Source organism: Diadema antillarum, unplaced genomic scaffold (genome assembly GCF_040938485.1).
Source record: "Diadema antillarum isolate AM-2024a unplaced genomic scaffold, OU_Dant_1.0 seq00000130_RagTag, whole genome shotgun sequence".
Classification (NCBI taxonomy): domain Eukaryota; kingdom Metazoa; phylum Echinodermata; class Echinoidea; order Diadematoida; family Diadematidae; genus Diadema; species Diadema antillarum.
The window spans coordinates 84106-103547 of record NW_027271208.1 but is presented as its reverse complement, the minus strand read 5'-3'; the positions used below and the strand labels follow the sequence as shown (position 1 = coordinate 103547).

The 19442-nt window shown below is 38.8% G+C and overlaps 1 protein-coding gene across 1 annotated transcript in view; it reads left to right on the top strand.

Annotated features, from left to right (window-relative positions):
• The window catches only part of LOC139727407 (kelch-like protein 24), a 28532-nt gene extending 9877 nt beyond the window's left edge, over positions 1-18655 (top strand). The window contains exons 2-3 of the mRNA XM_071638362.1: positions 15244-16580; positions 17000-18655. Of these exons, the coding sequence (XP_071494463.1) occupies positions 15330-16580; positions 17000-17479 (1731 nt within the window). The 5' untranslated portion in view covers positions 15244-15329 and the 3' untranslated portion in view covers positions 17480-18655. The remainder of the gene's footprint in view (positions 1-15243; positions 16581-16999) is intronic.
• The last annotated feature ends 787 nt before the right edge of the window (positions 18656-19442 follow it).

The following is a 19442-nucleotide window of genomic DNA, read 5'->3' as shown; positions in this document are numbered from 1 at the left end:
TTACATGCAGTTTAGACCTTTTTCAATCCAGTCCTGTGTGTCAAGACTTTTACAAAACAATATCACTGATCAGCTACGTCAACCTAACCTGGGCTGTACATAGAACAACATGTAAAATTACATCTAACAGCTAGGCGACATTATAACGGCGCTATGCCATGCCAAGGTGAAATTCAAGATAATTTATCTAAGTAACAGACACGCTAACGGCTAAGCTACTGCATTAGCGCCCATTATAACATACACAAGCAACGTTCATAACATAGCTATTAAACGTTGTACAATTGTACTTGTAGTCATCATGGTCATTAACATTATGAGTGAGACTGCACTGCAGTGTCGACTGCTACGACTCGACTGTACGCACGTAAACTAACCTGTAAATTATCCTACTACGTAGGTTGCAGTCAGTCCCCCTGAGCAGCTGAATCACTTCGTTCTGGTCTGCGATTTCATGGTCTCCCCCACTCAATTTGATCCACTCTTTGGCACACAAAATAGGTTTCGTCTATCTTAGGTTTGTCATAGCCGTGAAATTTTCAAACTTCATCGATGTTACATGCATAATAACGCATAATAAGTTTCGGCTGAGCAGACGACGTAGACGCGTCGACAGGCTCGCAGGGGGCGGCCATTTTGACTCGTAAACAATAATTCTCGATTCGTATTGGATAACATACATCACATGATCGTTCGCGAATGAATATCGTACACGGCAAAGTGTACATATTCAGCTCCTCAGTGACAAAAAAAGTTCACTGTTTCCCCCTAAATTACCAAAATACTGCAGGAGGGTTTGTGTCGAACTTTTTCCTGTAGCCTTTTTCGTTATTTGTTTACACGTAGCTGTGGAGAAATTTTAGTGCCGCAGTTGTCGGAACGAAACAAGCGAAAAAACCAGCTCACCCCATGGCCTTCTGAGAGAGTGGGAGAAAAACGTTCATCCTCACACTGACACACCACACATTACACACACACAAGCACACGCACACACACACACACCTCCACACACACTATGACAAAAAGAGAAAATAGAATCATTTTTAAGCTCTACTCATAACAGTGAATACAGCTGCGAGGGCGTTCTATGATCTCATTTTATTCAGGAATTAATTACTACAAAGATATTCTGTCTGAAATTACCATACCTCCTGTTCCGTCTCCTATATCCTCTCTCCATATCTTTTATTTCCACCCTTCTCATCTTGTCCTGTCTGTTCCCTTCATTTCTTACTTTCCCTTCTTTTCTCTTTCTCATACAATAGGCCGAGATTCAGTTTTTTTTTGTGTGTTTGTCACGAGTCCAAGTTTTGAAGGCCTAAGTAATACAAGTTGTGCTATTAAACCCTCCCTCTCTACTTTGAATCTAATGTCTATTGCCTTACCAGTGTACGTTTTGAGTGCTAAAATATACGTTTTGAGTATCATTTATGTCATGAAAAGCAACATGTCAATGTATTGTAACAGTCATCTTCATTCAGTTTCATTTATGTCTTTGTTTTTGTCAAAAAGTGGCAGTAATGTTTAATCAATCAATAAAAACCGCGAATTGCCCGATTATCATACTTGTGTGCAGTTCCCTGTGAAATTGTGATAATGGTCATAACTTACTCCGTTCGTTACTAGATGCAGCTTTTCCCATAGAACTATACAAGGATCTGCAAGACTCTCGTAACTTATGAGTGAAATGACTGAAATGTATAACAATTCTATAACTCAGTTGCATTTTTTTTTATCAATGGAATTTGTTGTTATCATTATATGCGAGGCCATAATAGCTTTCGTGGGCAAGAAGCATGAAAATGGTTATTCTATAGTTTACCTTTGCACCTCTGTCATTACTATCACTGACTATTGATTCTTTTTAGGAATTCGTTGACCTACATAGTTTAGGAACACAAGAGATAATCATGCAGTAAAAAAATAATTTGAAGAGGGCTGTAAAGATGAATTAGGAAAATTATTGATAGTTCACGACCCATGAACATGACAAAACGAGAAGACCGAGTATATGGAATTTATTATTTCATTCTATTTCATATCATTTCATTTCATTTCATTTCATTTCATTTCACTTCATTTCATTTCATTTCATTTCATTTCATTTCATTTCATTTCATTTCATTATCTTTAATAATACCACGATTTTATATGACCGTATGATAGTCTACGATCGTTGCTTTGTAATGTTTGCAATCTCTTCAATGCTCTGCTTATCTTGGACGTATTTAGATGGAAATGATGATAGCATAATGATAATGATAACGCATTCCACTCAAAGTCCCATTTTACGTACAAATGTTTCAGATAACAGTAATTTCCGCTGCACATAAATTATGTAGATTATGATAAGAAAGCAGATGCAAGTAATGCACTCAGATAACTTGTTATGGGCGAGAACAAACCACCCCCAAAAAACACACACGCACATAAAATCACTCTGACAAACACAAAACCACAAACATTTTTTTTTTATTGCAGAAACTACATGAATGACGAAACACAAGGCCAAATAACACTGAAAGAAAAACAAATATTTACTCCTTACCTACAGTCATGAAAAAAATATGATGATGTTGAGCTCTACCGCTGCATTCATGTCTTGTCTTTCAATGCTGATGTTCCTTATTACTATCTTTCGTGGTGTGAAATCGTATACATTAATGTATAATATAATCAGTGAAGTCTGAGGAAAATTGAAAAATCCGTTCAAAAAAACAGTTCAAAAAAAAATGATTTTTTTTTTTTCAAAGTTTCGATGCTGCCATCGCTGGGTGTATAACCTCTTACAGCTCCTAAAGCTGAGCATGGGCAACGATATAAAGAAAATTTGAAGGGAATTCCATGCAAATAATTTCATTTTTCAGATTAATGATACGTGGCTAAAATCAGTTTTAAAAAATGAAAACAGACGGCTTAAGATTCATTCATTCAAGCATATTATGGTACAACGTGTCTGGTTGATACCGTGTGCTGACTATATTTGCACTAGTCACAATGGGAGAACCACGGGGTTAAGATGACAACTTTTATTTCATTGCACATTGTACATAAATTAATGTGTTTTGCCTGTCTATTCGTGTTCCCCATTTCATATGTGCAATAGCCAGGCTATATACCGTCATGATTTTTGGAAGTGATTGTAGTATTTCAACTGTCGTGTGTAATTCATACAAAATCATTGGTGTTTTTTACTCTTGTATGAAATTCTTTGAATTATCGGGGATACCCCTATCTTACAATTTCTAGCCTCTGGCTTCCTGGGGGGCATTTCATGAAGGAACTTGTCGAATGAAATATCTGACAAGTCAATTATATCCGACAAGTTCAGAGAAATCAGCCAATCAGACTAAATAATTTCTCAAAACTTGTCGGATATAATTGACTTGTTGGACATTTTATCCGACAAGTTCCTTCATGAAACGCCCCCCTGGGCTTTTGTCTTTTGGTAATATCATCTGAATGAACCTTTTTCACAGTTTTTGTATAATCAAGAACATACCTATCATACTGCAAACAAAATACAGAGGTTAAAAAACAGCATTTAACTTCCTTAAAGTGCGGTTACAGATAAAATTATTCGAGCATTCCATTGAATGTTATTTGTTGTGCCAGAAATATTGATTCGCCCTTGATTTTTCATCCATGGTGTCAGACAGAGGTTAACATTAACCTCATGAATCATTGGCTTTGTGATTTTGCGTCATGATTTTTTTCTCAGTTCTGCTTTTTCAGTCGGTCTCATCCGGGTTATTTGTGTAGAATGAGACATAAATTAGAAACGTTCACTTTATCAAAATAAAGCGATTTTATTATTACTATAATCATGGCAATTTTTACCTCATGAGTCCAAGATTTAAGAATGAAATTCTTGGATGATGAGTGAGCGAGTTCAATCTACATCTGCTGATGGAACAATTGGTACATTTTCCCATTCATGTATACGGTACATAAGTTGCACATTTACCAAATAGTCAAAGAAGAATTGTGGGAATAAATACCTTGAAGTTTTGCTCACACTTCGTAATTGTACTCGAACAATTTTCGCTAAAAAAACGATAATGTATACGGTCCCTAGATATTGGAATGACCTCTCCCCCGAAATAACAAGCTGCTTGTCTTTATATTCCTTTAAACGCAAATTAAAAGAGTCTTTATTGAGTGCATATCTTGCAGAAACTGAATAATTGTATTGCCTTATGTAATATTGTGGTATGTTATTGTCTGATCAAACATTCTTGTCAACACGCTGCAGATTCCATTTTGGGTCTTGCTTTCAGGCTCTCCGAATTCATCATTATCAATTCCACATTCTATATACTTCGCTTCCCTCTCTTCCTCTTTCCCTCTTTCTCTCTCTAACTTACTATACAGAGCTTGACGGCGGACACCAAATGGCTTGATAGCTGTACATGTTACTTCTTGTGTCTTACTGATCATATCCTGGCGATAGCTTTAATGCAACAACAGTTTATAGTGTATATACCAAAGTAGGCTTTATGATTATGCAAATCATGTTGTATTCCTGAAACCAATGATAGCTCGGTCACAGTAATAGTTCACATTTTAGTTTTTTTTTCTTATTTGGCACCCTTACATCATCTGGTCTTATCTACTATCCGTTCTCCGTTTCTTTTCAGAAAACACTGATTACTCGGGGCTTACAGCCAGACAAGCTTGCTTTCATGTAGGTCCCGCCATACTTTTCTTTGATCAACCCCATCTCGATTTCGAATTTGACCAGTTATTACATATAATTACTGTGTTATCACCATGTATATTGTTGTGTTTTGCACATTGTTTACAAGGTGAAAGAACTTGTTTAATTTCTGATATAATGTCCATCAATGAGAAGTATGGAAATAAAATGAATTGAAATTGAATTGTAATTGCGAATGTTCGTAAGTACGCACCTTCTTTCCGTCTTCGGGGTTACAAACATTGTTTAACCTTCGGATTAACAAACTTTATTTAATTTACCAATTAATGAATCTTCGAATAACGAATTTTCGGAATAAGGCCACAAACACCGACAAAATGTTCGGATCAACATACATCAAAGTAATTTGGAATTTGCGTGTTTCGGAATAACGAACCCTCGAAATTAAGCTTATTTCTTTTTCGGATTGACGAACCTTCCGAAAAAAAAACCCATCACCTGACATTTGGTTTAAATACGATAACCATTGTGTAAATACGTACGTCATTATGGATTCTAACAGAAGTTCTGTATGTACAAAATGTATATCAAAATACAGGCCGATTTGAGAGAGTATTTTTATAATAATGGATGCTATATGTTTCTTATTCAGATTGGTCTTTTGCGTTTTGAGCATTCATTTTCTTTAGTTTATCCACCCTTTCCGACAATTTTCTTGATTTATCTATGATTCGATATCGTCAGTAAGTCTGTCATTCCGTACAACTAGTGTTGTAATGATTATGAGATGATCTAAAATGGTCACAGACCAATAAAGCACAAAACGGCTGGCGTGAAACTGGATGTGGTAAAAAATCAAAGATAATGATAGTTTACAGATGGTTCTCCAAAAGGGGAACGGAGAAGCTTCTCATGCTACAATACACAAGTTCGTGAAATAAAATCTGTAACAATGGGGAAATCGAAAAGAAAGGGGGGGAAGACTACCGTTAATGTGGGAAAAGGATGTGCTAAAACACATTATTTCCCGACATGTCTGTTAAAATTTGAAGATCAGCAGTTACAATATTGTTCACTATAGGAGTACATAGCATGCAAAGAGTGACGCTTGATAAAAGTGTGTCATAGTATGGTACAATGGGGAAATTGTTTGATAATGTATCGGATAATAGTGACAGCGCAATGGAATGCGATAATGAGAACTTGTCAGACGATTTGTACCTGTCAGTTTCTCGTATTGAGCCCACCCTCACCCCGACATCTTGTTTACGGCCTGCTTGACGTATGCTTGATGGGCATCCATTGTCTGACATCACGTAATACTAGTATCCTGCGCAGCCTTTGTACGAATACAATAATCCCTGTCGTAGACGAACGCAGTCGATAAATATTGACCAGCTATACCATACAAAACATCCATCTATGTAGCCTTTTGTCACTCGTGCAGCCATGCATATTCATTTTTTTTCGTGTTTTGACAAATAGATACTGAATTCTAGTCGCGCGTGTAATGATTTGCTTGTAGTAAGGGTGACAAAAGTATATTGAACACTGGTCAAATAATTAGAATATTTGCCCCGCATTATGATGATATGCCCCTGCTCTAGTATTGTGCACACTCCCCAATGCAAATATATTTTATTTGTGAACAGCACTATTTATTTCACCATAACCAATTCAGGTCTACGGCCATCATGCATGCATGTTAGATGTAACCTCCGCTGTCTGTGCGGAAGATCAGTGAAAAAAAAAGAAAAGAAAAGAGAACGAACAATAACTTTCTGCCGCGAATAATTTCATGACAGGGACTATGGCCAAATTCTTGCCTATTGCTTTCAAGAGGTAAAAAAAAAAATAGTAATGACGTTAACGCTACAAGAGTGCGTTTACCTTTCTCCAAAGACAAACACAGTAATTGGAAGACAGTTGATATTCATTACAACTGTAGAGCCTTGAACTAAAGCGAATAAAACAATGATCATGTTGATCAATATCGCATCGTTTGGGGATGTAGTCAACTGTATTAAAAACTGTAAAAAGCAAAATGTGTATGAATCCGTCTTGCGGTTGTTGACGTAAAGGGGAACATGTTGGAAACAACATAAAAGTATCGTTGTTAAAGAAGTTGCCGCTGTGATATCACACATATTTGACGTATGAGATCAAGCCTGCTGCAAACACGATTGTTAAAGTGTATTGCAAGAGAACTCGGTTTGCCAATACTCCGAAATTGTGCTTGCATAGTCATATTTTTCGCATTGTTCAGTTTTGGTCTTTGAGCTCTTTGTTAAAGGCCGACTTCTTCCGCTTGGATTTATCCGAATTCGTATCTCAGAGTTCATGAAACGTCCCAAAAAATATATATTGTTTGAGTCGATGTGAGTTGTAAAAACAGGCGGGATTGTTGACTCTCCATGCTGCTGTGTCGCATATAATAGAATTCGGTGCCCAGTTGTTTCCCAGATTTTCAACAAAGTTAAAGGACAAGTCCACCTTCATAAACATAAGAATTGAGAGAATGCAGCAATATTAGTAGAACACATCAGTGAAAGTTTGAGGAAAATTGGACAATCCGTTCAAATTTTACGAATATTTTAAATATCTGCGCAGTCACTGCTGGAAGAGAAGACTACTGCAGTGTATGATGTCACATGCGTACAACTACATAAGGAAAATAAAAAGAGAATTTCACAAAACTTTACTTTTTGAATAAAGTGCACATTTCTTTGACTTGCTACTGACGTGTGTTAAGGGTTATATTATTCCCCCTGCCTTCTGAAAGAGAGAAGTCAAGTGTTCCTTTGTTATGCGAGAAAAATGGAAATATGTTGAATTTTCTCTATTCTTTCTTTATATCGTTGTACTCATGTGACATCACAAGCTATAGTAGTCTTCTCACCCAGTCATGACTTAGCAGAAACTTCAAAAATTCATAACTTTTGAACGGATTGCCCGATTTTCCTCAAACTCTTTCTAATGTGTTCTACTAATATTGCTGCATTCACTCAACCCACATGTCAATGGAGGTGAACTTGTCCTTTAAGACGTTTCCGGAGAATGTTCTCGTATATGTAACTTCCTTACAATGGAGTCACTTGAAGTTAGATTGTGAAATCCAAGGTTGCTGCTTTATGTTTTGATTGTTTGGGGCTTATTTTCTGAAGTGTAAAAGTGGATTCTGTAAAAGCTATACGTGCATGGGACGCTTAAAACGATCCCTTGTGAATTTCACATCGAGCGATATTTGAACTATGTTCCGTACTTCGGCAAACAGCCGATTTGTCAAGATTCATGCACAAATCACCATTTTTTTTTTCATTCGTGAGCACAAACATGCTCGTACCGACAGAATTCACTCATTTCCATTCACCTATACAGTGATTAGATTAAAAAACACACAGTTGTATAGAAATAAGAAATAAAAATGTTCTTCGTGTTTATGAGGCACTGTTGGGACATGACGTTCTGCAGGATGTGTTGAGAAATTGACAGTGAGCAATGGTCTTGCTAGAATTCCTGAAAATTTCCCAGCATTGCTTTACTTACACATTCTTCTAGAAATATAATATTCTCCTATAGGGCCTTACGGTGATGGTCCTTATTCTGTCAACAAACAAACAAAGATTACTGGGTACTATGTGGCAATAGTCTGATAATACTACATGCAGTGACATGTGTCAGCATTTATCATGTATCATGTATCAGAATTGAAGAAGGGGGGATCGTGGTAAGTGGAGAATATTCTAGGTGGCTGCAGGATGCACAATGGAGTTACCTCATTGGTAGAAAAGCAATAACCTAACTCCCTCAAAATGCTGTAACTTTATGGGTATCATTAATTTTTCGCTTGCTTCAAGAAAAAATGAATTATGAAATAGAAAGAGATTACGGTGGCAGAAACCCCTTTGTGGTTCTTATTTCCAATATTCTCTAACATGCTCATAAATCTTCAAATGGCATTCTTCTGCAGAACATAAATGGACTTAAATCGCCTGCAGTCATAATTATATCCATAATTCCATACTTGTCATAAAAAGACATTAAAATGGCAAAGAAGCACAATAACAATTTTCATTTCAGCAACCCAGGAAATATTCAATGGTCGATTTTTTTTTCTTTTTTCTTTTGTGTTTGTGTATGCGTGTGTGTGCGTGTGTTTGTATGTGTTTTTACTACTCTTTCATGTTCAGTTTTGCACATCAGGCTGTTAATGGGTTTTACACACAATGTGGTTGCCGCTTGAATAGGATTCTGTGCTCTGTGTAACAAAGATGTTTGCAAAGTAAATACGTTCCTCCTTGGCACAACAGAGTTAATGGTAAGGACGCTTAGCTGTCATGTAAGTCTTGTTTACCCCCTCCATTGAACGCTACACCCTCATGATCAGAAGATGTTTACTCGTTGCTCACTGCATTGCTTGCTTCGTTCTTGTGAGGTCATAAAGCTTTAACTCTAAGTAATGCAAGTTTCCTCATTTTCTTGTCTTAGTTCTTAACCAAGGCAAGGACAGACTTGTCATGTAGGCACGGTTGATACTTGGTTTTCTTGAGATTAGTCTACGTTTATTTAACTCATTTTCAGAGTTGATTGCAAAAATAACTTTGTTTTTACTTCTTCTTCAAACATGTATAATCATTATCAGAAAGCACTTTATGATAAATGAAATGAAATGAAATGAAAATGATCACGTGATATTGAAATTCCTCAGGCCGCAATATAGCTACTCTTCGAAAGGCTTACGATATGAAATTGAAACAATGATAATAACAATAAAATAAGATAAACAAATGAATACATATTGCTCCTTCCCGCATTCGTCTTATAAGAGAAAAGTTCTCAAGTAAAGTTGCATCTTGATAACGAAAGTCAAATTTTAGGTAAACTCGTCCAAGTATTCCTGCCGCAGTAATAATTTATATCATCTGGAGTGCAGTTCCACACATGTGAATGTACTTTGATGAAACACAAGTCAAATCAGACCATTAAACTCTAAATGTTTCATCAGAATTCGGCATAAGATTAGAAAGTTATGAGATCCTATATTGAAATATCTTAGGTGATCATGTCATCAACTCAAAACTCCCCTTTTAACTTCAGGGCAGAAGTATCACTTTGGAAATCGTGCCTTGGGACGATAATTTACACCAACTTTACAATCTTCTTCCCCTGACAGTCGGTGTTTCATATTTCAGCGCAATTTTCATGCTAAATCGAACGGACACAAGCTTTTCTTAGTCATCTCGTGGGTAAGCAGAAAAGAAATATATTGAAGATTGAGGTATAGAACTCAACAATTCTATGGAAGGTTTTAGGACAGCAGGATTTCAAGCTCAGTTATAATGGACCGTTGAAACATCGATTGTTAGGTGTTCAACTGTTTCAACGAAAACATGAAGATGTCAGTAAGACATTATGAAAATACTATTTGTACCTCCGTAACTCACCATAGCACTATTGTTATCAAGCGCAATAAGAAAGGACAATATAGGCATATATCTTTTCTCATTTTTTTATACTTTCTGGACAGGGTAATTTATATAAACCTCGGATAAATCTTGACTGAAAAAAAAACATACCCACACAAGCACACACACATAAGGGTAAATCTACAAAAACCTGGCTGGGCAGGACATCACCGTGTTCACTTAACAATGTAATTTTTGTTAATCTGAACTCATCACAAATAGTTGACTATTAAAGAAAATACCCATATGGACCGGACACATACCATGCATAACAGAAAGGACCATCATTGTTGACAGGTTGACCGAGCTTGTTGAAGACAAACACATTCTTGCTTATCTACGCAGTTATTGAATAAATTCTTTGCTTCGCTTTCACACTTGTTTTCGCCAGGACAATGGTTTGATTTTGACGATGGCAAACAAGAAACAATGGATATCAACATAGAACAGTGTATGTTCAAATATCAAATTTGATTTCAATCATTTTATCAAAGCTTCCGAGATTCCGAGTTTGTTCCGCTTGGTTTGCTATTAGCAAAGGATCGTACACACTGTGATCAGTTTCGAACTCGAAATGAGTAGATATATCAGAAACACTAAATGAATCATGTTTCTCTGTTTATGCTTATTTCCCAGAAGTGATCATAATTGCAATACGTCACGTTTAGAGCATACTGCTTTGTTGTTGTTTTACGCGGGAGAATGGCTTTATTTTAACGATGACAAACAAGAAAACAATATATAGCAACATCTTATCGTGTTTGTCATCTTATCAGAGCTTTGATGCCGAGCTTGTTCCGCGTGGCTCGGTACAATAGCAAAAGAATGTACACACTGCGGTCAGTTTCGAACTCGAAATGAGTAGATATATCAGAAACAAAAAAACGAATCATGTTTCTCTGTTTATGCTAATTTCCTAGAGGTGATCACAATTGCTATACGTCACGCTTATAACATGCTGCTTTGCTGTTGGCAATGATATCACTCTGAGTCAGCTAAGTATAGAGCAATGACATTAAACTGCGGCTTGTTTTGTTTACAGTCTACATGTCTGATCGATTATTCTGTTTTTGCCTAACCAGAGAGGGGAACCATATATTTCTGTTCGTACTTCCGTTTATAAACGGAGCATTTATTTTCTTCTGCTTTACCCGTTATCAAACAGATTGTCAAAGAGTTGAAATAGAAAATTATAACAATCCATATGCAAAAGAAAATCGACTCTACCGCATCTCTATGTGCCGGCAATTCGAGCGGTTATTTTCGCACAATCACAACTTGTATCACTGATAGGCAAGATTCAGCTTTGGCTGATTCTTTATGCGGATATCCATGCTGACCTTAAATAACCTCCAGTGAATTCTTATAGTTTATCTCCGTCCCTGATCGAAGGACATCGTGTCACGCACAATGTGCATCTAGGTCGAATCGATATCTGTAGGTGTCTTTTTCAGGCCTGGCGAACATGGTTCACCATTCCTAATTTTCACAATGATTCTTTCTATTCGAGGAGGATAACATCCTTGAACAGTTCCTTATACAACAGGAAGGAAACAGTTATATTGAAGATCTTATAAATGATTAAGAGGTTTCTACGAGATGATAGTGCAACGAATGTCATATAACTAAATGAGTGCCAAAAACTCATCTCACATAGCGTTCTTTGAGAACATCGATTACAGTCCCCTCATAATTACCTATCGCTACTGTCACCAAAATGAACAAGTTACATTCAATATAATGGTGTACAGTATCTTAATTTCTTAAATGCATACAATATAGACACTTTCCGGTTCCCTTTTGATTGTACAATAAGGCAAATTTTATACACTAATGTTTACCCAAGAAGCATGCACAGTCACAGCAATGGAGAAGAAGGACACGTGTTGGACCAGTGACGATGGAGTGTGACAAAGAAAACCGTTTTTGTTCTTAAATCGAAAGATTTATTGGATTTCATTCATCTCTTTGAGCTCCACTGTCCTTTCGTCATTGAACGTATTCTAATCCTGAGGCATCTTTCAGGATGCGGCATTCAATTTTGATCCTCGGGGGCCTTGCCCGGTTCGCTGAGTATATACCTCTCCGACAAGGCTACGAGAGTTCAGACACGCGCGCGATGTCCGCTGGTGCGTTCACTTTTGCCGTACAGCTGTGTTTATAGGCAGCACAGGTATTCATTCAGTCATGTGTTTTTCAACAAAAGCCGATTGCCCTTCCCCGTATAAGGCTTCCGGGAATCTCAGTATTTGAAAAGGGAATCATCCAAAGGGGAGGACACCCTATTACCTGCTCTCCTTGGAACGCTAATTAGGCCGGGAAGAATTTGCCACAGAGGACTGAAATGACTAAATTCAAAACGTTTGTGTAGCCCTCACTAAATGGGTTGAACCGAGGACATCTGAGGTCGTTCGACGAACGGAGAAAGAAATAAACAAGTTCAGATGAAACATAGTAAAAGAAAAAAAGTCATTCAGCTTTAGAAGTTGAGCATTTACCTTGTATATAAACCCCTTTGAAACGCCGAGTTGTGTTCAATCGAGTTTCGGCATCGGCAATTGAAGATTGGGCAGCGATCTTCTTTGTGCGTCAAGTTCTTGTGGCGCCTTTCGACAATCAAGAGAGTCTCGACTGGCATAGCTGTATCTGCAGACGTTCCCGAAGTCGATGAACTGCTTGCATGCTGCTTGAAAAGTATCTTCGCTTGGTCTGGTCTCAACTGTTTAGAGTAAAATCTTTGGATCATTGCTAGGCTTTTTAGAGATGTGACTGACGGACTCTGACTAGCAAAGAAACTGAGCACGGTGTCATTGCACTATCAATTGTGAGTTGATTTGGTTTGATGCATGTTTTGTTGTTGTTGTTGTTGGTTTTTTTTTGGTAAGAAGAGCGAGGGTTGGTGGGTTGAATGGTTCATAGTCCTCAAGAATAGAGTACATGTATATAATCCTAAAAGTTCATATCACATGAACCATGCACAAAAGTTGTTCAAGTTGATATAAATATTATTGAATATGATCAGAGGAACGGAATAGATCAATATCGGACGTAATATTAAGGGACAGGGCCTTATATGATATTCAAAGTTTCACGTGTTTGCAGTAAATCGTGATATTGGTCGCACTCACAAGCGCACAATAAGAGAGGCGATGACGTCATCCAAACTTTCCTACTGGTATGTACACCGACATAAAATAACATTTTTATGATTGATAATTTGGCAAATACAACAAGCCCCTTTCAGTTCTCCAGTAATTAGAATTCATCAATTCATTTATTAAGTCAGTCATTCAATCATTCCTTCATTCATCCAACCAATCATTCACTCATTCTTTCATACATTCATTCGTTAAAACATTTATTCATTTCCATTTCCAACCAAAAATGCAAATACAATAGCATTTTATCTAAGTAGTTATACAAATTCACAAAATTTGAATGAGGGAAACATTGTGAATAGAAATTAAGTTCTATGTGTGCAGTATACTTTTATGACTGTCAGTGACTGGGCCAAAACAAAGTTGTTGGAAAGGAGGGGGGCTTAGCATTGTGACGTCGTCCCCTTTTATAGCTCGGTAGAAGACTAGAATTATTATTTTTTTATGTCAGAAAAGAAAGTACAGATTCGATTATTGTACACGTTGAGCTGTTGAGCTGTATATTGTATTGAAGACCGTCCACGGGTGGCTGACTGGCCGTGTCCGCCCGATCGTCCCGAATGCATGCGCATGAATAGAAGAACGGGGGTTAGAACTGAAACCGCATGATCTTAATGTACTTGTGATGTCGAAGACTATAAACTATTGCAATGTAGCGTCATGGCGTAAAAAGGCTTCCGGCATAACATACGTAGTATCAACATAGCATTCTCTGTCCTCCCCTTTTCCCCTTCATCATCACACGACATATACATTATGGCCCGAATTCACGAAGGTGATACAAATGAAACCATGGTTTAAACCATGGACAAAAACCATGGAGCACCAAGTGTCACACGGAATATTTCGTTACGAAATTGGTCATTTCGTCGACAAAATGACCGTTTCTTTAACGAAATTATCATTTCGTGGACGAAATGTGAAGGAACAATACTACATGTCTAATGATGCTTTAGATACACTAAATCCTTTTGGAAAAGTACTCGAGGCGATCAACAAAGAATCCCTCTTTTATCAGTCCAAATGGAGAAGAATTCTACGCCATCAATCATGTAATGGTAAATTCGTAGTATCTGGATGGGATATTGGAGTTTCGAACACCACGTGATCTTACAGCCTCTGCAATATTTACCTTCTTCTCTTCTCTCGCCTAACAGGCGTCACATAAAAGCTGAGCACGAAATGGAAGGAATATATCGTGCCTTCAACACTTCCAGTCTTTCTTGTTTGTGAACTGACAAAGCGAACAAACGTTAACATATGTCGAATAATAAACGCACTGTAGCAAGCAGATAAAAAGCATGTGTTAGTTGTTGTCGGCTGTATTTCAGAACAGTCTCACAGAAGGACATAAACAATCAAGCTCAGTCGTTCGCATGAATGCATTACAAGAAAAAGAAGAGACTCGAGCTAGTGACCTGCGCGGAGTGTGACGATTGAGCATGCGCAGACGCACTTGACTCTCAGCTAGCTTGTTTTGGTGTTCTTCCTGGTGTATTTATACCGAAACTTTTGGTGGAAAATGTCATTAAGACTGCGACTTATGATTCCGAGTGTACGAAGCTATCACGACGATAAAGGAAAGCTGAATTCTATATAGCATTGTTAGCCAGGTATTCGTCTTTCCTGTTGTTGTTGTTGGTTTGGTTTTTTTTTTTTTTTTTTTTTTTTGGGGGGGGGGGAGCACTCGTATTCATGCCTGCACATTTATCATTTCGTTGCAAAATGTATAAATCTTTCATAATCTTATTCAAACGTGCTTTAGATGTTCCTTTCTCTCTTCTGCCAGTAAAATGACTGGCAATGTGGTACTTGTAAAGACGACGTGTTTGACAAAGAAAGTGGGACATTCGTTTTAGTCAAGAGAATATAGAAAGGAAAATAAAGCATTAATATTCAATAATCGTGTCTAATTTTGATTGCAACGGTTTGTTTCACTTTTATTTCTATGCATCTTCAGATATGACTCCCTCATCTCTGGCTTGGCAAGGACTTGGTTCGCCGTTTGAAGAGGACTTAGCCTAGAGAAGAACCCCAGAAGAGAACATGTCCGTAGTTCTCCTTCCGTGCGAAGCAGGCACTCCTGTGCCCTACGATGATAATGCCAATCGCACTCGATGCAATGACAATGAAGCTGTGCTCGAGCGCGGCAATGACCACTCGAGCCGACTATTCCGGGGCCTTTACGACCTATGGAAGGACAACCAGCTGACCGATGTCACTCTCAAGGTGGAAAACAGGTCCTTTCGCTGCCATAGAAACGTTCTCGCGTCGACCAGTCCGTACTTTCATCGGATGTTCTGCTCCAACATGCAGGAGAGTAGATCGAAGGTGGTTGCCCTGAAAGGCATCAAGGCGGAAAGTCTCTCAACAATTTTGGATTTCACCTACACCTCAAGGATGACGATCAACAACGACAACCTGCCGAACGTCCTCGAAGCTGCCGACATGCTACTTATGCCGGAAGTCAAGCAATTCTGCATAGAGTACATGGAGCAGAGACTTGGCGCTTCCAACTGTCTCGGGATCTACGCCTTGGCAGACAGATTTAATTGCGCCGATCTTGCGACTCGCGCATGGAAGTACGCCCTGAGAAACTTTCGCTTCGTCCGTAAGCATGCGGAGATTCTCGAGCAACCTCTAGACATTTTGGAGATGTACCTGTCCACTGACGATCTCGTTATCGAAGGGGAGGAGGAAGTCTTTGCAACGATGATTGCGTGGATCAACAGAGACAAGAAAAGTCGCTTATCAAGCCTCACTAGACTCGTATCTCACTTAAGAGAGCACCTCCTACCAACTCAGTATCTCGTCGAAAAAGTCCTTTCCAACCCCCTCGTGGCGAAGTCACAGTCACTCTTTATGACTATTGAAAATTCAGCACGAAATCGTGGCGACATGAATCTCCAACCGCAACGAACCCGATCGCGCCATGTCGTGCTCGTCGTCGGCGGGATCGGACCTGCCAACATTAAGCTGACGGAGGTGAAATATTTCGACCCAATCGATCGTCGCTGGTCGACGTTCTCCCATTTGCCTTTCGACGCCGAAACCGTCAGCTGTGTCGGCGCTGTCGACGACGATGTCTACGTGATGGGTTCTCGAGGTTCGTTCATCATGCATTGTTCCAGGGACGCGGATTGGATGGAACTCCCGCCGCTGCCGACGGAGAGGTTACGGCAGAGACTGGCGTGCTCGTCGGGTGACGGCAACCTGTACTATGTCGGCGGATTTGACGGCACCCAGAGAGTGCGAATGGTTGACAGGTTTAGTACACAGGACAAGACATGGCATACGGTAAGTTTAAAGTTCGTTTGTCCTTTTTGCAACAGTGAAAACTGGATTCCATTCATTAGCTAGTTGTTCGTTACTACGTCAGAAATATCCATATAAAGTTTGAATATCATTCTTAGCAAACCGGTCTGTTCACTTTCCTAATAATCATAAATCTGGAAACTTCTTTGATGGAGGGGAATAAAGACTGTAGATTTCAAAAGAATTTACTTGGGCCCCGAGAAGCTTCTAGCCGCAATATTAATTGCAACGCTTTTTTTATCCCATCACTTATAAAATTACAACCTAAACATTAGTATATTAATAACAAAGCAATATATAGAGTCTATGTTTTTCATTAACATCTACCCAAAAATTAATGACTGAAAAAAGGATGAATATGACAGAGCTTCTTTTTCTTTTCAAATTATCAATTTCAACAGCTTGAGCCCCTGCCTAATGCTGTAAGCAGCCCGGCGACCATCGTCTACGGTAACAAGCTGTACGTGTTCGGAGGTGCGTTGGCCAATGGTACCCCCACCGACATCGTCCACAGCTACGATCTCGACGGCTCGGGCCTCTGGGAACCTCGAGCGCGCATGCCGCACGCGTTTTCGGGCATCACGGCCGTCGCGCTCGGCACCCACATCTACATCGTAGGGTCTGTCTCTACTGTCGTTCATCGCTACGATCCGGCGCTGAACGCCTGGAGCCAAGCAGAGGATTTGACGAACACGCATGCGCTCTGTGGTGCGACCGTGTGCGCGGGAAAGATCTACGTGACGGGCGGGGAGAATAAACCAAACTCGCCAATCAGCGGGGTAGAGGGGTACGACCCAACGACGAACCGGTGGTCGCCATGCAACAGACTTCCTTACCCAATCAGATTACATGGTTGCGCGTCTGTGATTAGAAGGATATAGGCGTTTAACCCTTTCTGTGCCACAGACTTTGGACAGGGTGTACAATGCTATGGTGTTTTCTGTGCCAGTTGGAACTCGAAGCACCCTAAGGCTTAAGCGATGTCCTTGTATCTTGTTGAACTTTCTCAGCAAGCCCCAAGGAAAGGAATTGGTGCAATAAGGTGATATCATCAAAATAATCGTATAATCTTGTATTCGGCTGTAATCATATTAAAGGTCCAGTTGACCTTTAGGAGCAGTGATTTAAAAATGTTCAAGATATCACATTTGATGCATATTGGTGTAGGTCAGTTGTATCACAAAACATCCTACCATATGAAAATTTCGAAATAAAGTCTAAAATACAAGGAGATATCACAGCTTTCCTCAATAAACAATAACTGTAGACGGTTTAGTCTGGAAACATTTCTATCATAACTATTGTTCACACTGGTATACTTAACATCGATTATACTGATTCAATTTTTTACATTGTTCGTTTCTATCCTTAACTCACATTTCAGAAATATTTTGACGCACTAATGCTGGATTTTTGTTTTATCTGCAAATGGTAAATTATGCCTTTAATACAGGTGAAGAAAGACATGGCGTTATATTTCAGTTGCACCGTAAGATGTGTATTCAGCTCGATTTCAAATTTCTCACTCTATTTGTATGGGAAATGTAGTCTTGAGCATATCTTAACAGTGGTGTCGTATTCGACTGTCCATGATTGATGTTGACGATCTCATCTGGGTTACCGGCACAGCTTCTACTGGGGTATTTATTTCATATTGCATTTTTATTTAATCTTTCATGAAATCAGTATTGTTTAATGGCCCAAGTACATTCAAGTACCACACTCTTATTAACTCATCTGTAAACTGCGTAAATTGGAAGATGAAAGAATTTCGTATTCAGCTTGTATCAGCGCCATGACCATGTTATCACTGTTTACGATTGTTTACTCGTATAATAAGAGGAAATGTGTACTTCGCTTATTCAGTCGTTGTGAGCTTCCGTTACGATTCAGTATTGAATGTATATTGCAAAATTGATAATCTTTCTTTAAATATTTGACGTAAGATGGGTATAATTCATTGGATGGCCACTTTCGTTTTTTTTAAGATATTACCAACGACTATAGTATCAATCTGCTGTATCCTCCAACTCAGTGTAGTATGCTATATAATAGCAACAGCGTGAAATTCGTTTACCGGAGATCAGGCAAAACTGCAGTCGTCATACATTCGAAAACACAGAGTCGTGTATGCATACTTCATGGAGTATGGATTTTGATAAATAGCAAGCATACTTCCAGTGGGGTGTTTCAGTTACATTTCAGTCAAACACCTCCATACAATGGCTACAAACTTTGAGCTCTGTTTCACACACACAGAGTATCGGTTATTGTCATGAGCTGTTGTCTCAAAGTTGATGAGATAGTTGAACTATATGAGCAAAGGTGTTCGAGGATCGTCTGGGACATGGGAAATCTTGCCTTTATATGGTATATTTAAGGCCAAAATGACACCTCGCATTATGACAACGAGTTTTGGAAGATTATATATATGAGGACTGTGACTTCATGATGAGGAGAATAATGTTATAGCTATAGCAGCTTACACATGGTGTCAGCTAGAGCTTTGAATCTTACACTTTCCATCCTGAAACAAGAGGCTTCTTATTTTCTCTTGAGACTTGATCAAAACTGGAGATGGAAGCCAACTTTGAGTGGACCAGGTGAAAGGCGTCACATCTCTCGTGTCAGATGTGCTAGCATTCTCTCTGAGTATAAAAAGTAGATACTTGGACGTGTCTATTTCTGCAAATGAGAGTGATTGAGATGCGATGCTTACGATGACGATCGATTGATCACGCAAGATTCCGTGAAAAAACAGGATAAGGTAACCGTTCGTAACCGGGGTCGATTGCCATCGTGTTATTATCGTCAGCCAAGGTTTATTTCATGATGGTTTTAAAG